Source organism: Panthera leo, chromosome D4 (genome assembly GCF_018350215.1).
Source record: "Panthera leo isolate Ple1 chromosome D4, P.leo_Ple1_pat1.1, whole genome shotgun sequence".
Lineage (NCBI taxonomy): Eukaryota > Metazoa > Chordata > Mammalia > Carnivora > Felidae > Panthera > Panthera leo.
This window is the reverse complement of record NC_056691.1, coordinates 80,081,145-80,103,760: the sequence shown is the minus strand read 5'-3', so window position 1 is coordinate 80,103,760 and position 22,616 is coordinate 80,081,145. Positions and strand designations below refer to the sequence as shown.

Below are 22,616 nucleotides of genomic sequence, written 5' to 3'. Positions count from 1 at the left end.
CGTTTCTCCCCCTCCGTTAACTGTCTGTGACGAGCACGGTACTACCTCATCACAGAGCCATCTGGAGGATGAAAATTTAGATGCCCAGATCTTTGCAATCACGTCGCCGAATCGCTAGTTGTCAGTGTATACAGCACCCTCTGGGGAGCAACACACCCGTTCACACAACAGGATGACATCGATTTCCTTCAGGCGGTGTCAGAAAAGTCCATTCCCGTGACAGTCTCTACTCCTGCCTATCTGCCTCCACCCACCGTGAGCTGTTTTGGACCTCTCCAAATTTTTATCCTAAATGTATTTTAGGGATAAAAGCCCGGGAGACTGAACTCCTTGGTTTCAGGACGATGATGAATTAAAGCGAAGGCTGACTGAAAAGGGCAGGATGAGATCCGTGAGTGCTGACTGCAGCGGGGCAAAGATGTCTCCAGAAGGCTTCCTCCCCCAGAACCCTCTCCAGCCCCTGCGGGTGGAGGCGCAGGCAGGGGCTCCCTTGCGGAGAACGCTCTCTGCTTGGTGGTGACACTGTCTGCTCACGTGACCATCTTTCCAGCCGGCCGGGCTCCTCTAGGGCTGGCGGCTCAGACTCAGGCAAAACACCATCAGCTTCAAGCTCAAATCAGGCACAGACACACCAGAAACAACAGTCGGGTTAGGGACCGGGTTGACAGGTCACTGATTTTGTCTACACCGAAGCAGTTTTTAGTCGAAGGATTTAGGGGCGCGAATTCCGCGACAGCTGCCGGGGCCGCGGGGACTCACCAGAAGGTTCTTCTCCAGCTGGCTCCGCTGGACCCGAAGTGCTTCCTTCAGGCTGGCGACCTGCTTCTCGGCTTTCTTCCTTTCTGTCAAGAACTGGTTCCGCAAGAGGCTGAAGTCTGCCCTCATAGAGTCCGCCTCTTTCTGGAGAGTCAGTAGCTCACTTGACCTTTCCGTTAGTTGCTGCTCCCGTTCCGAAAGCTGTCGTTCTGAAACGAGCATTTTGAGTAGTTTAGCCAGAGGCCCCGGGCTGGCCGTGGGCGGGTTGCGTAACGCCATGTCACCCGCTCAGGCATCACGGAGTCTTCCAGCTCCCCCCTGACCCACATCAGAGCCCAGATGAAGGTGCCTCCTGACATCACTGGGTCCTGGAGGGCCGGATCCCAAAGTGACAGACAGCTACTGTCTTCCCTTTGGGTGTCTGAGAGCAGTGAGAATACAGCAATCCTGAGGTGCAGGAGGCCTGGAACAGACGGCCGAAATGCTTCTTATAAACCTGCACGGAGGTGCACCAGTGCTTCTCCTTCACGGGAGGCAGCGCGGTGCAAAGAACATGGGATCTGGAGCAGCACGAGCCTTACCCGATTCAGGAGGCGCCTACTTCCTGGCGTTTAACGGGAATTGTGTATGCGAACGCGAAGTACCTAGTGAGTACTCCGTAAATAATGTTTATGAAAAACACTGACGCTCAAAATAGATTTTTCTGGGGCACCTGGGTGGTTCAACCAGTTAAGCAGCCGACTTCGGCTCAGGTCGTGATCTCACAGTCCGTGGGTTCGAGCCCCGCATCGGGCTCTGTGCTGACAAGCTCAGAGCCTGGAGCCTGCTTCCGATTCTGCGTTTCCCTCTCTCTCTCTCTCCCACTCTCCCTCTCTCTCAAAAATAAACATTAAAAAAAATTTTTTTAAATAAATAAAATAGGCTTTTCTAATCATACTCTTTGGAGTAACACCCTGTCCAGGTTTTACTTTTCACACGTCTGGTGTGGTCAGGTGCAGCACATCTGGGAAGTTTCGTTGTCACGATGAAACGGCTGGGTCTGCGTGTATCAAGAGTTGCTGGGGAAAAAGGACTAATGACCCTTTCACTGAGTTCACTCGGGGAGAGCAAAGTTTTCTGAACATTACTAAACCCTGAAGCCTAAGAACAGAATCATTCATTGATGTGGGAACAATGATTCACCCTGGACTTCCACCTTGACCGAGATATGGCTCAGGAGAGCGCCGACAGCCCCCAAAACGAACACCTGTATTTTGGTACCATTCACTATGTCAAACTGAGACAGAAGTGGAACTGTTAATACTGTTTTCTGATTGGTTGAGATGAAATGGAACACTGTTCCCAAAGCTCAAAACAATGTACTGCTTCACAGAAGGCCTTTAGATCAAGTGCCTTCTGGCACCTCTCTGCCTGAACGTCGCTCTTCCTGGAGGCAGCATTCTGGAAGAAGGCAACGTGGTCAAGTAGAAAGACCTGACAGCCTCAGGGTCAAATCCCGTCTCCACAGAGACAAATGCCCCGTGTCCTCTCTCACAGGGCCGGCAGGACCCAGGGGCGGGGGGTGGGGGGGGCGCGGGGGGCGGCACCTCCTTCCTGCCGTGCTCCTCCCGATGCCCTGCCGGGCCGGGGCCAGGCTCGGGTCTCCCTGACACACTTGCCAGACCGCCACGTTGGGGAATACGTACCGGTCTGGGAGAGCGCTTTCTCCAGGGTCTCACTCCACCTCTCCTCTTCCTGCAAAGCCCTGACACGCTCCTCCGCCACCAACACCTTTGTGAGCACCTGGTCCAGCTTGCTCTTCTGCTTCGTTAATTCCTTTTCCAGCTCTTGCTGCTGCTCCTTCAGAGTCGCCTTACTGGCTTCTAACTTCTTTTCTTCACATTCTGTCTCTTTCTGGAGTCTCTGAAACATCTTAACAGAGAATAACCTTAGTCATAAAATAACAAACACAGGTGTCCCAGGTGAGGGAAACTTCATGGGCGCTAGATATTTTCAAGTCCAAGAGAAAGCAGAAAACATCCCACAGTGACAGACAGCGGGGGCTGGAAAACTATTTGGCTGGCACGTGAGGCGGGGATTCACGCAGCAAATGGCATGTGGCCATCAAGATTCTTTCCGGGAGCGATGTTCTGCGGTCTTAATGGTCCACAAATATTAATGCCAAGAGAGTCAAAGTGCTGGTGTGAAACCCTCCCCGGTTACACAGGGCAGTGAAGGGAAGTTAGTCCTACGGGGGACCCCTCATAGCTTCCGCCTGGGGAGAAAACGCCCGAGTGACAAAGCGTGTCCTTTTCTGTCACGCCATAGATGTGCAGTACCGTTTCTTGTTGGGCTAGCTTCGCCTTGGTTTCTTCAATCTCCGTCTGAAGCACCTGAAGCTGTTGTTGCTTTGTCTCCCCTTCTTTCTGGCAGTCTTCAAGCTTCTTCCTCCATTCCTCGACGTCCTTCTGGAGCCTGGTCTGCTCGCTGAGCAGCACGTCCTTCTGCTCGGTGATGTCAAGCAGGTCCTTCGTGTGACAGAACAAACGGAAGCTACTAACAAAGCCATCCATCCGTTCCAGGGCTGGCCAGTGCCCCTCCTGGCACCAGTCAAGTCTGACGACGTGAGAAGCATCTCAGAAGTCCCACGTCCTCTATTACCTCAACAAACTTATTTAAGGCCCCCGAAGTGCAACTTAATCATCAGGTTTCCTGTTTAGTGTCTCAAGAGTAGGACGACAGAAGACGCTGAAACCTAAGAGACCCAGTTCTTCTGAACTTTAGTTGCTTAGTCACTGAGGTGGGAATAAACAACACCCACCTCACAAGATTGCTAAGAAGATTAAGGAGAGCTGTGAATAAGGCTTAATTCCTATTGAAAATGAACCTAAAGTCATGGTTTTGTTACTATTTGAAATATTTATGTGGGTTGAAAAACTCAAGAAAACAGTAACTTCTTCTTTCTGCGAGGAATCCAAATTAAACATTTCTTTTAAAAATGTTTATTTGAGGGGGAAAGAGAAAGAGAAAGAAAGAGCATGAGTGCGGGAGGGGCAGAGAGAAAAGGAAGGAGAGAGAATCCCAAGCAGGCCCTGTGCTGTGAGCACAGAGCCTGACATGGGGCTCGATCTCACCAACTGTGAGAGCATGACCTGAGCCGAGATCAAGAGCTGGACGCACAACCGACTGAGCCATCCGGGCGCCCCTCAAATTGAAAAAAAGTTCCATTTCTAATAACACAGAAAATACTCATTAGAGCCTGTGTAAGAATTTTTTAAAGATGGGATACTTTGATTTGAAGTTTTCTACATCTTAGAAACACAGAATCCTTAAGGTAGATGGAGGGATTTAGACGTCTAATCGAACTCCTAATCTACACAGTGAAAACCGAAGCCCAGAACTTGCCTGAGGTTCTCTGAAACTTAAATTACACACTGTTCTCACAGGACGACACTCAGTTACCTTTAAGAAGACTGTCAGAAGTAGAAGGGTCAAGAACAGCTCTCAACGAACATCTGATAAGACGGATGCCCAGATCCCCTGCAGGTGGCAGTTACCGTGCAGCTCAATGAATGACCGCATCTAAGCCCAGCCTTTGGGGGCCTTGTCTGTGCCATGGATAAGAGATGGTCCATCTGGTGCCTAAAGCCCCCCAGAGGGGCTGCTGAAGGGTGGGCTCTGCTCTAGCTTCCCACCTTACTTATGACCTTTGAGTGAAACTTAAAATAAATGAGAAAATCACTGCTCTGCACCAAAAGGTGTGTGTATGTACGTCTTTGTTATATGAAGACCCGCTGGGACCTGCTGGCGTGACAAGGAACCAACCTACTTGATTTGTTTGTTATTTGAACCAGTGGTCTGCATGCCTTCAGGACAGTACTGGAAGATCGCATTTGTTACGGAGCTTACCCGTTTCGCTAGGTTCAGATGGTCTTGGACATCAGCTAGTTCTTTCTGTAGTGAGTTTACTGCTTCTTGTTTTTCTATAGAAATAATATTTACATAAAACAAATACATTCGTATGCATTTTCCAAATCCCCATCGGCCCCCCAAAGAAAGTGGAGGTGAACATAAACTTAGCTGTTAAACGTATGGCTTATACCGTGTCATCTTACTAAAAGGTCAGAAGAAAGAGTGATGTGCGCGGCACATACACCTGGGCATGGCGCTCAGGTTTGTAAAGACTTACATGTTCGAAACCTCACAATAAAAACAGTTTCTAGACAATGCCTAGCGTTGATGACGTGCATGGCTCAGAAATGAGTACCTTCTACAATGCGGACAGAAATGTAAATTTGATACACCCTTAAAGGGAGACAATTTGGGAACAGGTTTTGTATCTATACTGGCTTTGTCACTTACTAGCTGTAAGCCACTTCTCACTTGAGTTAAGCCACAAGGAAACTAAGCTTTCCTCATCTATAAATGGGTGAAATAGTTTCTGTCTCACGAAAATGTTACCAGGATTAAATGAAAAAAATGCATATCAAATAACTGCATCACGTCTAAGACAGAGTAAGTGCTTAACAAGCATGTTGTTAGCTAGGATTACTTAGTAACTTCTCCTAATCGTGAATATTTACAAAGATTTGGTAATAAAGGCATTATCTGCATTTTTTTTTTAATCACACACCCACAGCCCAAGGAAAAAATCTGGAAAGATATTCACCAACCTGTCAACAGGAATTCCCTCTGAGGGTGTTTATTTCATTTTTTGACCTATGTTTTTAAATTGTTCTTTAAGGAACATCAACTAATTTTTTAAGCGGCTCTATTGAGACAGAATCCACACACCATGCCCTTCACCTGTTTATGCAATTCAGTGGCTTCAAGTATATTCACGGAGTCGTGCAAACACCACCACCATCTATTTTAGAACATTTTTGTCACTTCTAAAATAAACCCCATGCCCATTAGCAAGGAGTTATTTCTAGAATAAGAAAAGCAGACAATGAAAAGCAGCAGCCAGAGCAGGAAAGAGCCTCGTCTCTCCCACCATGCGGCCGCCTACCTCGGAGCTGCTGCTGCGTGGCTGCCATGTCTTTGTGCAGTGAGAGCTTCTCTCTGTGCAGTCGGTCCAGCCCCTGCTGCAGGTTTCTGACATCCGATTCCAGCTTCTCTAAGTTTGCCTGCTCCATTTTGCTATTCTCTTCTGCAGCTGCCAAAACCCTACCGTCCAAGCAGAGTAAGTCAGACTATGAAATGTAAAATAAAATGTTCAAGTACGCACAAGACACAACCGAGGAAGAGTGTTCTGCCCTCACGGGGTAGTTACAGACTACGAATGAGCATAAATCTTCACAAAACCGAAGGCTCTTCAACTCCTTTTCAAAAGACGTCTTGTTTTCCGCTTTCCAAACAGGAGATTTTTGGAAAAGGGACTCCCTAAACTGAAGCTTTATAAACACCAGGGATAAAAACATGGACAGCACTCAGAATTCCAAAAGTCTGGCGATTAAAACAGATCGCTAGCTTCTCATCAGTGAGAAAGCAGGAAACACGATTGTGCATGTAATAGGATTTGTCCAAAAGACAGACGGGCACGAGCATAACTTCTTTTACGTAAATGGAGTCCTACAGTAGGGGCTCGCTTTTGTCTTTTGTCTGGCTTCTCCCCCTGAGCGTAGTCACTTTGAGTCATTCATGTTGTTGTGTGTAAGCAACACTGCATTCCCTTTCCATTGCTACATGGTATTCCAAGGGATGGGTGTACTGGAATCGGTCTATGCATTCACCAGCTGATGGGACTTTTAGGTTGTTTCCATGTTTGGGCTGTTGCAAATAAAGCTGCCATGAACATCAATGCCTGTCATTCTTTGTATAAACGTACACTTTCACTTCTGAAGAACAATCTAGGAGTGGAATGGCTAGGTCTTCCGGTAGGTGTTAGTTTCCAAAATAACTGCCAAACCATGCTCCGAAGTGCCCTAACAATTTACATTGCCAGCAACTGTGTATGAAAATACATACGCGAACATTTGGTATGGTCAGTGTTTAATTTTAGCCCTTCTAATAGGTGTGTAATGATATCTCATTGTGGTTTTAATTTGCATTTTCTGCGGGGCCTGCGTGGTGCAGTTGGTTAAACGTCTTTTAATTTTTCTTTTTTTGTTTATGTATTTATTTTGAGACAGAGAGAGAGGGAGAGCACACTCAGGGAAGGGACAGAGAGAGAGAGAGAGAGAGAGAGAGAGAGAGCACAAATCCCAAGCAGGCTCTGCACTCACAGCCCAGAGCCGATGCGGGGTTCAAACTCACGAGTTTTATGAACTCATAAATTCAGGAGTTGGACGTTGCACCGACTGAATCACCCAGGCACCCCCGACTCTTGATCTCAGCTCAGGTCATGATGTCACAGTTTATGAGTTTGAGATCCACATCAGGCTCTGCACTGATGGTGCGGAGCCTGCTTGGGATTCTGTCTCTCCTTCTCTCTGCCCCTCCCCCGCTTGTGCACAAGCTTGCTCACTCTCTCTCTCAAAATAAATAAAACTTTTAAGAATTTGGACTTTCCTAATGGTTAATGATGTTGAGCATCTTTTTATGTGTTTATTTGCCACCCGTTCATCTTAAGTAAAATGTCTTTTCAAGTCTTTTGCCCCTTTAAAAAAACTGGGTTGTTTGTTTTCTAATTACAGCTCTTTAAGATATACGTTCTGGGTACAAGTACTTTTTTTTTTTTTTTTTAAGAGGAAAGGGTTTTTTTTTTAAGTTTTTTGGTTTTTTTTTTTTTGAAACAGAACAAGTGCGCGCAAGCAGGTGCGGAGAGAGAGGGAGAGAGAGAGAGAATTCTAAGCAGGCTCTGCACTGCCAGGGTGAAGTGAGATGCGGGGTTGGAACTCACAAACCCTGAGATCATGACCTGAGCTGAAATCAAGAGTCGGACGCTTACTGGCCTGAGCCCCGAAGGCGGCCCTGAGTACAACTCCTTTATCGAATACATGTTGCAAAGGTTCTTCTCCCAGGCTGGGACAGGTCTTTTCATTGTCTTAACAGTGTCTTTTGAGGAGAAGTTTCAAATTCTGATGAAGCCCAATTTTACCATTCTTTTATGGATCATGCTTTTGGTGTCACATCTAGGAAATCCTGCCTAACCCGAGGTCACCAAGGTGTTTTCCCTGTGTTCTCCTACAAGTTTTATATTTAGGTTTTCACATTGATATTTATGGTCCTTTTGGGGATAATTTCTATTTATAGCATGGGTGTGGACTGAAGTTCATTTTTGGGGTTCTGGATATACAATTGGTTCAGCAACAGTTTTTGAAAAGTCTGCCTTTTCTCTACTGAAGATGATGCCTTTGCATCTTAGTCAAAATTAGTTGTCCACACATTCGTGCGTTTACTTCTGGACTTTCTGTTCTGTTCCACGGACTGCTTTGTCTATCTTTCTACCAGTACGACAGCATTTCGGTCACCACAGCTGTATGTGGGGTCTTGAAATAGGGCAGTGTTAAGCTCTGAACATTTGTTCTTTTTCAAAGTTGTTTTGGTGTCATATCTAAAAAGTTTTAGATTCTATTCTACATCCAATCTTTGCATTTCCACACGAATTTCAGAAGCAGACTCTCAATTTCTATTTTAAAAGCATGTTGCAATTTTGATTATTTTGAATCTAAAGATCAATTTGAGGAGAATGGAATCTTAACTATACTGTCTTTCTACCCACAAACAGGTATCTCTCTCCATTTATTTATATCTTCCAGCATCCATTATTTTCCTTGAACACACACACAACAGGTTATTTAAAAAAGTGCTTTGGGGGGAAAAAAGCCTAAAAGGAAATTCCCCCAGAAATGGTACTGATGAATTGTATTGTGACACTGAGTTCGTGGGGTATTTTTTTTTCCTTTTCTCTATTTTCCACTCTTTTTAAAATAGTGTGCTTATTATGCTTCAGCCTTCAAGAACAGACCTTGCAAGCTTACTGGTTTTTGCTCTTACCGTTTGCTCTGTGCCAACTTCTTTTCCCAGCTGTCACATTTTTCTTCGAGACCTTCCTTTTCTTTGCTCAAAGACTCAACACACGACTGTAGCACTCGGGTCTCGGCAGTTATCCGCTCTATTTCCCGTCTGTCCCTCTCGAGGACCTGCTTCTGCCACTCAATTTCCCCTTTCTGTTGCAGGGCTGTCTGCTGCAGATTCTCTAACTCCAGTCTCTCCTAAGTCAGATAAAAGGGGACTCACATGTGCCCACCGAGGAAGACTGCAGTCGGCTGGGGGTAAAACGGCTTTGCTTATTACCTCCAGCACTTCGACCTGAGTCTTCTCTAACTCGGACAACTTTTGCTCATGTTGTAGCTTCAAACCTTGCAGCTCCTTGCTTTCAAGTTGCAGCATGTCCAGAATATTCTTTAGTTCTAAGAGGAACAGAACATGGCCCATGCTGTTAAATGAAGTTCACAGCACTTACAAACTGAAACAGAAAACAGTGCCATGGATACAAGAAACAATAGGTCATCAAAACATATCTGTTGTGTGAATTACTGGAGCTAACTGTATTTTAACTTAAAACAATTCTTTAAAGTCTTGTTAAACGTTAATTTGTTAAATTTTGTTTAAAAATTTTAACCCCAAAACGTAACAAAGATCTAGTTCTACGAGCAAGTGCTCCATCTAAATGAATTTAAAAAAAAAAAATAGGAAAAACTTCAAAATATGTAAGTTGAGATTCAGATAATAATTTTTTATATTTTAAAATATAGATTTTTAAGTATTAACTTTTTTCTGATTAAAAAAAATATTTGGTCACCATAGAAAATTTCAAGAAAAGAGTAAAAAGAAAAAAAAAAAAGAAAACCCATCATTATCCCACTATCCAAATATGATCACTACGACGACAGCATCCTGACGCATTTCCTTCCAGGAGCGTGCACACACGCACGCACACGTACCACACAGATTTTCAAAATAACTTGGGACTCCACTCTATATTCAGTTTTTATCTATTTTTTCAGTCTTCCCATCGGCATTTTTGCATGCCCTTCAATGTTTGAAACATAGCTCTTAAATTGGTCATGGTTCCAAATTTTGTCATTATAAATTTTGCTGTAAGTAGTCAACTCAGCCAGCTTAATTTGTGAAGCAAGGAAATACTTACTCGCTACATAAATAAATAAATAAATCCAATATTGCTGCAACGTGCATGAATGCTTGCCCTCTCTCAGAAACTAGAACTGAGCTAAATGGTTTAACAGGTATGAATGTTCAGTCCTGAAACACTGGGGGGTTGGTCCAATTTATTTTTCTATCAACAGCCTATAAGTGCTCTTCCTTCTCCATGCTCTGGTCAGCAATGATCAGGACTATTTAGCTTTTAAATAGACTTTATCAATTTGAATGACAAAAAATACTGTATTCCTTTTATCATACTGCTTTCCTTCATATCTTTAAAAGAAGTTTATTTCACTATTCATATTTTTCCTGTGATCTGGAAAAAACACTTTTCCAAACTCTGACTTTATATGATTGTTTCCCTTTAAACTTACCAGTTTTATGTTTAGACATCTGCCCTAAAACTACCTGAAGATTTTCTTCCTCTTTTTCAATTTCCTGCTTTATGAGTGCAAGTTGAGTTTTTTTTTCACTAATCTGGACATTGAGTTCTCCTTTCTGAAAACTCAGTTCTTCCAGAAGAGATTTTACTTCCTGTGCCAAAAAAAAAAAAAAAAAAGTCAACTCCCCTCCATAAAATTATGAATGGAAATTATACTGAGAACAGTTTTGTTATTAACTATCTCATTTCACAAAAACTCCAATTTGGAAACAAGTTCAATTTTGCCTTTTATGTCAAGAACAGCACTGTATTTTATTTCCCACTAACATATTTCTGTATAACGGAAGTAAGGAAGTCACATATCGTCTTCATTTAAAATGCATAAACAGTACTTACTATGTGCAAGGCAATGTATTATAGAAAGAAAAGGCTGACTCTGATACATCTCCTGCCCTCAAGAGGCTGAGCACCTTGGGGGAAATCAGCAAGGAGCATAAACATGGTCATGAAAGGCTCTGATGCCCTAGGAAACCTGCAGAGTGCCTCCAAACTCAGAAGAGAGAAATTCCTTCCAAGGTAAAGGAGAAGTCAGGAAAGTCAACTTAGTGGCATGAAGCTGAACCAGGAAAAATGGCTAGGATCTGGACATTCCCAAAAAGGAAATTCCTGGAGAAGAAATGGTATGAGAAAGGCACAGAGGCCGAGAACCTTGGGTATGTCCAGAAAATACTACGGGAGAGCTACCCACGCAGCCACAGCCTGGATACAGAACAGTACATCAAACTGATGTTACAGAGGGTTCACGATTCAGGAATTTAGAACTGCATTTGGAGAGAAAACTAATTAAAATATGTTAAGATAAACCTAGAACATCACCCTTGGATTCTTAAGAAAACTAGTAAAGAACACACCCTAATATGATTGCACTTCTCAGTTACTTCGGTTTCTCCCAGTCTCAGCGCCTCCTGGAGGTCAGCTTTGGCCTGGACCATGCTTCCCTGGAGTAGACGCAGCTCTTCCTTTTTATGCCCTAACTCCCTGTCCAAGACGGCCAGTTCTTGCTGCTTATCGGATACCTGCGTTCAAGAAAAGGGAAGAATGCAAAGCTTGACAACCTTCGTGCTTGCTGTGATGGAGAATATTCAGTCCAGCTAACGGTAGTGGGGAAATCAGGGGCTAGCCTAATTGTAATTATCCCAGCTGCAAGAGTCAGGAGGGCCAGGCTGGGGGTACAGGCATCAAATGCCTAATAAAGATCTTGAGTTCACATACATAAAAGCATATCCATCAAATCATAGCAAAAACAACAAGATGATAATAAGGGATATCCCTCAGGTTATGGTTTTCAAAATACTTGTGTGTCTATATACCTTATTCCATTACCTTGGCAATGGAAGTCAGGCAGGGATTTTTTAAATTTATTCATTTTGTAAATTTAAAAATGTCAACTTTAAGAATAGTACATATTTTATATAAAAAACAGAAAATGCAGATGTGCAAAAGGAAGAAAATAGAAAATATTTATCTCCCCTTATCAGATGACTGCTTTTGTACTTTGATACAGACCAAAAATATAAGCACGAGTGTTCATAAACACATTTAGCATAAATGATCTTAGGGTGCATCCTGTTTGGGTTTTTTTTATTAAAAAACTTTTTTTTTTTTTTTTTTTTTTTCAGTGTTTATTTAGATTTATGAGAGAGATACAGAGCGTGAGCAGGGGAGGGGCAGAGAGAGAGGAAGACACAGAACCCGAAGCAGGCTCTGGGCTCCACGCTGTCAGCACAGAGCCCGACGTGGGGCTGGAACTCACAAACCGCAAGATCATGACCTGAGCCAAAGTCGGACACTCAGCCAACTGAGGGGTGTATCCCATTTTTAGACCCACTTCTTTTACTCAGTAATATATTCTATTTATTCTACTGAGTTGCGATTCAAATTTGGGTTGGACTCTACTCTTAATCACTAGGATACAGAGCCTCATTTATGCTTTATATCTTATTTTGTATTTTCCAGTCTTTTCTACAATCAAACATGTATTACTTTTTATAATCGTAACAGAAACGCAGGTTTCAAAGCAGCATGAACTGCTTTTCCAAGGCATCGGTTGCCATACCTGGCTTTTCAGCTTTTCCAGCTCAGCTTTCTTGGCCTGCAGGAGGGTCTCTGACTCTTTCAGGACGTGCAGGTGGTGATCCTCATTGTGTTGTGCGGCCTCGATGTCCTTCTGCAATTTCTGCAGCCTGCGAACACCAGCAGCACTGGAGCAGATCTGAAGGAAGGCTGAACCCCAAGAGCGGTCTTCCAGCACAAGCCCCTTGGGCCCCCCAGAGGCTGTACTTACTCTCCGGTCAGTACTTCCTTCTTCTTGTTCAGGCACTGGAAGTCGGAGTCTTTTGCTGCAACAACTTTGTTTATTTCTTTCAAAGTTTCTTCTTGCTCCATTTTGTGCTGCTCCAAACCCTTTGTGTCAGCCTCGAGTAATCTACAACACACTGCTTTACTCTCCAAGGCCCCTTAGACTTAGCCTGCATTATTTATCTTAAGGCGATTACTACTCCCTTACCCCCGAAATTGTCATTGATCTCCCTGAATACATCAATAGCCAAGAGGGACTCCACCTACCTGAGCTGTTGGTCAGCTTTGACAAGGTTAACAGCAGTTTCCTGGGCTCTCCTTTCTAACTCCTCAGCATCTTTTTCGATTTGCAATAGATTTCTCTTGGCATCAGCGAACTTCTCAACGGCATCTTTTGTCTAAAAAAGACACTGTCATTAGAAGCGATTCAGTTACCACACTCCTTTTGCACCTCCTAGGAAAAACGACAAGGCCATACAGAAAGACTGAGAAAAATGTGCATTCACTTTGACTCTCCAACTCTCAGAAGAGAATTCAGGAGTAAAAAAATGACTACATAAAAATGCTCATTGTGTATTGAAATACAACTTGACAAGTGATAGATTAAGTGATAAAGCATCAACACAATGGAGTACTGTGTAGCCTTTAAGATGACAATATAGCAACATGGAAGAATGTTAATGGTATTATGTTGGCTGAAAAAAACAAATTTAAAATGGCACTCTAAGGGCAACTATGTGCAATTAGATCTGTGTCTGCAAAGACAGAAAGGCTCTGCAAAAAGAAAAAGTCACTTGAGGGTGGTGACACTGTGAATGATCTTTTACTTAAAAATAATCTGTATACTATTTTATGCTATCTTATTCAATTAAAAATATCTCCACAATTAAGTGACAACAAGCTGATTTTACCAACAGTCCCTCCTTCACAGAGATTATTACTGTACTCTAGATCCGATCGTGTTAAATAAAACCTCCTTCATTTAAAGATGAATTAATAATGTCTGAGAAACACAAACATTAAGTACTTTTGTCGAAGTACTTAAAACTCCTCCTGTACAGGATTTGGCAAAAAGAGATTACTTTTTTTTTTTTCTTTTCAAAAACAGATTTTTTTTTTTTTTTTAAATCAACTTGGTTTCCTTTTTCTGTCTAAAATAAGAGGTTTAAGACAATGCCACCAAAGGTCCAAAAATAGTGCTTGCTTTGCACTTCGTTGAACAGTGACTCCCCTTCGGGCCAAATACTCAAGCTGTGCAGCTGCACCAAAGTCCCAGGCTTGTTAAACTAGTCCAGTACATCTCCCGTGTGGATGCAAGAAGGCTGGCGAGCTCCCAAACAGCTAGATAGCTCACCACACTTCCTTCCATTCCAGATCCCTGGTTTCTGTCAGTTTCATCAGCAAAGCACTGGACAAAACGCACTACGTGCTTCAGAAAGTCACATTTCTAAGTAGTTTTCTATCTCTTTCTATGTTAGGTTTTAACATGTCTGGCATCTTTCTCACAAAATGCACCACCTTCTCCCTCGCTCTTCCCCCTTAGCAAGCTGCCTCCCTGAATCATTTTGGGAGGACAAAAGGGGAAGAGCTTACTAGCCTCAGTTCACTTACTATTTCTGCCTACTACTGGTATCAATATTCTTTTATATACCAGTGATAAAGTTTTCTCTAGTCCTGCTCACGCCTATGTTATCTCACAATCGTCTAACATGTGACAGAAGGAACATGATCAGTTGATCATCTGAAAAGACACCAGGATGTTTTTCCATTCTTATTAAAGCCATCACTCACAGAATATCTTTAATAAATCCTTTGTTTCAGTTCCCGGGTTACAGATTTCTATTCATTTAAATCCATCCATGTTGAAATAACATAAAAATAGTTTCTGAGATGCTCCATGTGGGTATGGGACTTTTTTACCCTGGAATTCTCCTCAAACTAAGAAAGCTCTTGGGTGGGGTGCCTGGGTGGCACAGTTGGTTAAGCGACCAACTTCAGCTCAGGTTATGATCTCATGGTTCGTGGGTTTGAGCCCTGGGTCCGGCTCTGTGCTGACAACTCAGAGCCTGGAACCTGCTTCGGATTCTGTATCTCGCTCTCTCTCTCTCTGCCCCTCCCCCTGCTCATGCTCTGTCTCTCTCTCAAAAATAAATAAAACATTAAAAAAAAAAAAAAGCTCTCTTGGTGAGGCAGAACTTTAGCTGTGTGGCCCTGGGCCAGCTACCAGCTTCTCTGAGCTCCACCAGTGAACTGGGCTAACCACCATCTTACAGGGTTGCCAGGAAAGGTTAATGAAGCAGTATTTATAAAATAGCCAATGTGTGGTCAGAGTAGGGGCCCAATAGAGTAGGGGCTCCTTTTCCTCCTCCATTTCTTTCTGTATTGTAGTCACAAGAACACTACCTCAGACCAAAAAATGCTTGATTTTCTATCATCAACTTGGAGAACGAAGTAATACCAGGAAGAAGTCTTCTGAGATCCACTGTTGCTTTTAGATGAATCTAGCATTGACCTATTATTTAATATAGAGAGATATCAGAGCCCAAATAATTTAAAGACACACACAGGATTAGGAAGTAGGTTGTGTCAGGAACGGAATGATTTCGGCAGCTTTTAAGTCTTCCTGAACAGCCTAAGTATTCTTTGCCTGAACTGATAGGTGAGGGGAGCAAAGCTGGGGAGTCAGGTGGCTTGCCCGAATTCTCACAGCTCCTTAACTAGCAGCGTGCAGCCTGGAACCCAACTGTCCGCCTTGGGCGACCATGTTCTTATCACGATTTCTTTCTAGTCCTTCATGCTGCGGGCAGTGAGCTGCCTCACCCCAAACCACAGCAGAACATACTTTCTCCTTCGTGCGTGAAAGTTCACTTTCGGCCTCCGCCAGCAGCCGGTCAGCCTCCCTGAGTTCTGCTCGACGTTTCATAAGGGTCTTCTCGATGCACTCAATTTCATCCACGATATCTTCATGGTGTTTGAGTGACTTCTCTATTTCTAGTTCGTTCCTAAGACTCTCGACATTTCCATCAAGGAAGTCTCTAAAAAAATCGTATACAAACATATTAAGAGTCTTTAAATGTAGACAATACAGACACTTGTAGTCTGATAAAAAGATGTACGATGATTTTCTACTCTCCTATGAGAAGGGCCGGAAGAGACATTTACATTTGACCATGTTCAAGGCCTAGGTTTACCCTTTTATTCAACATGGTACACTGCTGAGAGTAAGTGCACAATGCATACAAAGTACGATGCAGCTGTTTTATCTTTTTTGATTATTATTTTTTTTGTCAGCACTTGGGTCAAGACAATGTTGACATTTCTATTCTCCTATGGTATAAAAAGAAAGCCAACCACCACCATAATAATCATCCATTCCCCTAAATCTATCTTTCTAGTCGCAGCTCACCAACCATCCCAAAGACTTCCTAATTTTGTGATTTACTGTTCAATGATACAATGATAGTAACGATATTTCACAAATCAGAAAGCAAGACACAGAAGTCACTAACTCAAGGCTAACATGTCAAAATTCTTTCAAAATGAAACTATGACAGGAAAACATGAAAATACATTCATCAACATTTAACACATTGTTTCTCTTTAAGTGAAGGCAAACATATCCTTTCTTTGGATATTTTCGTGTTATCCAAATTCCTTAAAGTAAGCATTTATTTTACTTTTATAACTAGGAAAAGAAGTGGTTACCCCACTGCCCTACCATCCTCCCTCAAAAAAATCTCACTTTAACCTCTCCCCACCATATGCCTACAAAAGTAAGAGAAGCAACCATCCTTGAAACGCTTACACATTTTTTTAAATTTCTTTTTAAGCTTTATTTATTTTTGAGAGAGAGAGACAAAGCGTGAGTGGGGGAGGAGCAGAGAGGGAGAGGGAGACATAGAATCTGAAGCTGGCTCCAGGCTCCGAGCTGTCAGCACAGAGCCCGACACGGGGCTCAAACTCACGAACTGCGAGATCATGACCTGAGCCAAGTTGGACGCCCAACCGACTGAGCCACCGAGGTGCCCCAAAACGCTCACACATTTATTCCCCATCTTCTCTCAGTGTGACCTTGGCTTTTCCCTGCCAGGTCTACCGGCCAGTCACAGGTGTGCTCCTAGAAGGCAGAGACCATAGCTCACTCACCCCTGGGATGTCCACCGATCTCCCCGCAACCCTGGTGCCTGGGCCAGTCTGGCTGACACGACAAAAGCTGGGGACCGTCATAACTCCTGAACCACTGCACAAGATGGGCTTCTACCCACCTGGCCCTCTCAGCAGATACTGCCTTCATTAACGGACCCTATGCCAGATGCTGGGGCACAAAGAGGCCCAGCCACCGCCCTCCTGGGCTCCTTACAACACGGTGTGAACAGTACTCTACCCAAGGTTGCCAACCCGAACTGTGGGAGCCAGAGATGAGGAAGGCTTTGTGTAAAAGGGGATCTCTGACCTTTATCTGGACAGACAGGGTGGAGTTAGGCAGGGGGCAGGGAAACCATTTTAGGCAAGGACAGTATGTGCAAAGGTGGAGAGGCAGGGGAGAATGTGGTGTTGGGGGAAACCACAGAAAAGTAGGTAGGGCCTGAACAAACACTGCGTGTAGGAGAGAAGGATAAGACAGGCAGGCAGGTTCAGATCCAGAGGGTGGTGTGCATTCTGACGGGACTGAGTCACCTGGGAGAGTGGCTAGCTCGGATCTGTAACCACGTTCAGGGTAGAATGGAGACAGAGCCTAGACACGGGAGGCCAAAGTAGAAGCTATTACTACGACCTGGCTGGAGATGATGAAAGGCCAGGGTGGTGGAGATGAAAGAAGGGGACCAGTTTGACAGCTCTTTGTGTACAGTTGTAGGACCCGGAGACCAACTGGAGGTTTGGGAAATCGAGGAAAGCGGAGCTGCACACGCCCGGCTTGTTTTTAGCCAGAGTAACTGGGGAGGGCGGAGGGTTATGCCATTCTCCAAGAGGGGCCACAAGAAGGGCTCATCTGGATTACGGGCCAAGAGAACTTGGACTTGCCCTGTGCAACTTGGGAGTCACCTGTGGCTACAACTTTAAATTAAACTCTATTCCTCAGTTCCATTAGCCACACTTCAAGTGCTCAATCGGCACACGTGGCCGGTGATTACTGTTTCAGATGGCATGGATCGACAGCATTGCCAAGGTCACAGAAAGTTCAACTGGACAACACCGATTCAGGTTACCTTAATAAGCCAATGTCATGTTTATCAGAACTATAAAAGTGAAATAGCTAATAATCATAGTTACTTTCGCTGTTTATGTTTCTGGATGGTATCATGTAATTCTTCTACTTCGTGCTCTAAGTCTTTCTTCTCTTGCAAGAGACTGTCAATATTACGATGCAGCTCTTCCAATTCTTTCACCGACTGCCGTGTGGATGCTCTCGTGCACTGCTCCTGTTTCTCTGATTTTAAATGCTGCATGATGTCTTCTAATCTAGAAACTTCATTCTCCTGAACAAAGAAAAAAAAATGCAATCCTGAGAAACATCACTTGATGTTTCTCTTCTTTCCTGCCAAAAGCTGCAATCGACTGTGCTTAAAGTGCTATCTATGACGTGAAAATGCTGGTAGCTTCTAGACTTCAGTATGAAAACGAAAAATCAAGTCAGGCCAATTTTTTCACATGCCACAGATGAAACTGATGAACTAACAGAGCTTTTAATTTTTCCATCAGTCCAACTATGGTTGATACACATTCACCAAGCACCCCTTATGGATAATCTCTGCCTCCAGAGTTCAGCAAGTAGCAGAAGAGACGGACACAGGGGTCTCTCTCTGGGCACAGGGAGGGGAGTTGCCTGGAAGGCTGCCCAGAGGGAGAGGGGTTTTGCCTGGGTTTTGAAGAATAAGTGAAACGGGGAAGACCTAACCTGAAGAAATAACACGTGCTAATGCACGGAGGTATAAGAGGGCATGTGAGAAACTACAGAACAGCTGGGGACGGCTGGTGGGTAAAGGAACCAGCCCGAGAGGTGATGACAGGCCGAGCTGACGGCGCTGCCGTAAACACACATGCGCTGAGACACTGCAGGGCAACGGGAGGGACTATCGTTCCAACCACGTGAGCACACACAGGCCCTCTGCAACTAGTCTGACCTACTGCCCGGCACTCAGGGGTCCTAGTCCTTGTCTTCCTCTTAACCTGCTGGGAGGAAAAGGAAAACAGAAAGAGCTCTAGGCATCTTGAGTTTGAAGGAGGAGTTTGTCATGCATTTTAATTCTTTAGAACCATAAGTTTACAAAATAAGCTGGTGATCAGGAAGTAATCATCTCTTGAAATGTAGCCTTAGGAAAGAATATGAAATACACTAAAAATTTACACAGTTGAGTCAACTACACTGCCTACAAATAGAGAAATGTTATGCAATCATTAAAATACTGCTTAAAACCATCTGTAAAACCACAGGGAAATGTTTGTAATGTTAAGTGGGAGAAAGAATATGAAATGTGTGCACAATAAGAATTATGAAAAGAAAAAAAGAATAATCATGAATCTTACCACCCAGAGATAATCCCCATCACAACCTTGCTATATACTGCTCCTACGTGTGAATACACAAAGCACATCCATGTGTATGCGTGCACACACACATACACATGCGTGTACAAGTACAGGCCCCACTAGGTGAACACTCCTGTATGTACACATTAGTATCATACTTGTCAATAGAAAAATATACAATAAGCTCTCCAAAAATGGTTAATTTCTGGACTGAAAGTATTTTTGCTATAAAGTGGTTAAACCAAGCTTGTGGTCTGGCCTGGTGCCGTAACTCCCCTCCAGAAGGATATTTTAGTAAGAGAACGCTTGCTCCATTCTAAACATCAACTTTACGAACATACTTTGGGACATAATCCCTTCCTAAGTAGGTCAAATCATCACATACACAACCTTATTCAGTCTCCCATGGTAGCGGGGTAGACGGGGGTCTCATGTCTCTCCACTTACCAAGTTATGGTGTTCCGGGACGTTGCAATGCAGCACCCCCACAGGGATGAGGGGGACAGAGAAGTTGGGGGGCGGAGGCCCATACACGATGGGGGCTCCAGCAGGAGGTGGGCCATAAACAACAGTGCCAGGGCTGAGAGGCTGGCTGTTGTTGGGCAGGGGAGGAGGTGGTGCGTACAGGGCCATGCCCTGGGGAACAGGAGAACCATCGGGAAACACAGTGTACATCATGTATCCAGAAGGAGGCACGAATGGGCGTTCCTCGTGGTCATCCAGCTCACTCTCTTCCTGACTATCTCCTCCACTGTCTGCATCTTGACAGAAATAAACGGAAGAGTATTTTACCCACATGGTTTATTGGGTAAACAAGTTTAGTAGAGAACAGGAGCATTTAGGACAAGATCCCCAAGAACTGGGAGTAAAATTCTGTGAAAAGGTCAAAATAGGGATTCGTATTATTTTCAGAGGCTGATACTTGAGTGTTTCTTATGCCTATGTGTTGAGTTGCTTTTTTCTGTCTTTATTCATTCATTTATTCGGCAACCATTTGGGTGTCTGCCTCAGGCTGCATAAAGATAGAGAAGCGGAGATGTGTGCTGAGACACCAAGGCTCGCAGTGTCTATGGGTGCCATGATGCACGGCACTCTCCAAGGTGCTAGCTTCCTTACTCGCCTCCCCTACAAGCAGGTCTAGGTTTGTCTATCATGGATGACAGACAACCTAGCACACAGCAGGCACTCAATAAGTAGCTCTTGAATAAAGAAATTCTCAGAAGGGGACATTCCCATTTTATGGCTTCATAGTCTAAGAGCAGCTAGAAAATTTGCCTAGGATCACACAGCTGCTTGGTCAAAGAGCGAGGATTTACCCCAAGTCTGATTGACTCTTCCTCCTGGAGCTTTTGAAGATGGACCTAGAACATTTCATTTTAGTCAAGCTAATCAGTGTCATGATACAAGGATGTACGCACCTGCCATGCTCCAGGAGCACAGGTGAAAAAGCTGCTCAGTGTGCCTGGGTAAGGCAAGATGGAGGAAGGCTCCCTAAAGGAGTGGTGTTTGAGGGCCTGAGTCTTGCTGAAAGTCGAGCAGCAGTAGGTTTGGAAGAGGAAGGAGAAGGACATCCTAAAGAGAGGGTTTAAAGCATGGAGGCTGGAGGAACATGGCATGCTGTGACTATCTTAGGCAACTGGGTAGGACTGATGTGCAGAACAGTGATGGAGGTGAGACAGGAGGTCACTGGCCAAGATCACAGCAGAGGGCCTTGCAGACCAAGCTAAGGAGCCTGGACTCAGTCTTATGGATTTCAGGAAACCAATAAAAGAAATGCAACTTCTCTTCTGTGATTTAACTTACCTCTATTTGAAAACGATTTATGTAACCCACTCCTGATAGGAGAATAAACCCAGTATCCTGAGACAGGTGGAGGCCCACTCTCCTCCTTTCCATCCTGCCATCCGCGACATGGTTTTCTAACAGGAGTTGAGGCTGTGTACTTTAGGCCTACACCAGAGTCTTTGGTGGCCTGGGAACTATAGCTGGAAACCTGAAATAAATGACAGCAAAGCCCACTATTAGAAATGAAAAGGCTGAGTTGGAGAAATGCCAAAGTCTAGAACAAAGTTGAGATGTGGCAAAGTTGAGAATGAACTGGTTTCTTTCCACAGATCACAATTCTCATTTTTCACAGAGAGAAGTGAGACATGATTACACACAGTCATGTAAACTGCCTGAGTGTCAGCCTCTCTTCTCCAGTACTCCTCTTTCCTGGTGGTTTCTCCTCTTTTGCCTTGTCCTTGATGGCCCACGGATGAAGGCAAAGGAAACAAGTGAATTTTCAAGGCCATCTGGGAGATCAGTCTCTTACTATCCTGGGAGCCTGGCATGGTTGAAAAGCTCTACTCTCCTAACTCTCCCTCCTTCCCAGTCATAAATAGGTCTACCTTTCCAACCCTTGCCCAGCTTGGCCTTACGATGTTATAGTGTGGAATATCTACACAGCTTCCACCTCCAGCCCTGGTTGTCAAGCAGGTTTAGATGTAGACTCTGGTTGACTCTACACAGCGCTGGATCCTAACTTGTCATAGCCACTTATTTCTCCTTGACGGTTGCCTATCAGCTGATCGTAGCAGGATGTCACTCAGTCCCTCTGCTCTGGATGCAGGCTGCTTACCATTCTCTCCTCACGTCCCACGTTCAAGACCCATTGACCCCCTGACCATTTTGTTTCCTGAACACCCTCTCAGCGACACCTCTTCTCCTCCAGTTCTACTGCTCTAGCCCTGGCTTCTGTCCCTCATGGAATGAGTTCAAACAGCACCCTGCTCCCTCCTCCCCGAGTTTACCCACCGCAAATCAGGCTTCCACACTCAGCCCAATTATTGTCCTTAAACTACAGCTCTGATTATATTATACATGTCCTAAATCCCTGAGGCCTCCACAAGTCAGTGCGAGACATTTTGAGCCCCTATGCAAAAAACATGAGCCCAAACTACTTTTCCAGACTCACCTTTCACCATTGCCAGCCAATCCTCCAGCCCCACAAGACCACTCACCATAGCTAAACCAACTCTCCCCTTCCACATGTCTCTTCCCTCCTAAAAGCCCATCCCTTGACAGCTAAGTGCTGACTTCATGACTTTGTGTGAAGCCTTCCTTCCTGAACTTCCCCAATGAGAGGAATCCCTAACACTTCTCTGTAATAGAGCACACAGGTCAAATCTGTTGTCACATGCATGCCCCTGTTTGTAACTCCCCTGGTATCCCTGTCTCCCCACCAGTGCATGAGCCTTTGAGAGCAAGGGCTTGACCATTCCTCATGGTGCCCGCCCCACCTAGTACCTGACCTAGATTTCAGCAAATACAGAATGAAATGCTGGTTAAAATCAAATAAAATCCAGGTGCCCAGTTCTCTATCAGCCTCTGCATCGTTCTATACCCATTTCCAACAGGCTCTCTGGGCGCAAGTCACCTTATCCCCTTGCAGGATCTGCTATCAGGGACCCACAACATACCACTGGAGCATCAATGGGCAATGGCAATATTCCTTGAGAAG

General features: G+C 44.4%; 1 protein-coding gene across 7 annotated transcripts in view; it reads right to left on the bottom strand.

Moving 5' to 3' along the window:
- Window positions 1–22,616, bottom strand: part of CNTRL (centriolin) — an 83,508-nt gene that overhangs the window by 5,490 nt on the left and 55,402 nt on the right. For all 7 annotated transcript variants that reach the window (XM_042912440.1, XM_042912439.1, XM_042912442.1 and 4 more), the window contains 16 exons: window positions 20,918–21,107; window positions 19,562–19,875; window positions 17,858–18,063; window positions 15,429–15,621; window positions 12,854–12,984; window positions 12,573–12,713; window positions 12,345–12,471; window positions 11,140–11,304; window positions 10,221–10,380; window positions 8,977–9,092; window positions 8,677–8,894; window positions 5,747–5,904; window positions 4,645–4,718; window positions 3,075–3,263; window positions 2,442–2,667; window positions 760–965 (listed from right to left, as the gene is read on the bottom strand). In XM_042912440.1, the coding sequence (XP_042768374.1) occupies window positions 760–965; window positions 2,442–2,667; window positions 3,075–3,263; window positions 4,645–4,718; window positions 5,747–5,904; window positions 8,677–8,894; window positions 8,977–9,092; window positions 10,221–10,380; window positions 11,140–11,304; window positions 12,345–12,471; window positions 12,573–12,713; window positions 12,854–12,984; window positions 15,429–15,621; window positions 17,858–18,063; window positions 19,562–19,875; window positions 20,918–21,107 (2,814 nt within the window). The remainder of the gene's footprint in view (window positions 1–759; window positions 966–2,441; window positions 2,668–3,074; window positions 3,264–4,644; window positions 4,719–5,746; window positions 5,905–8,676; window positions 8,895–8,976; window positions 9,093–10,220; window positions 10,381–11,139; window positions 11,305–12,344; window positions 12,472–12,572; window positions 12,714–12,853; window positions 12,985–15,428; window positions 15,622–17,857; window positions 18,064–19,561; window positions 19,876–20,917; window positions 21,108–22,616) is intronic.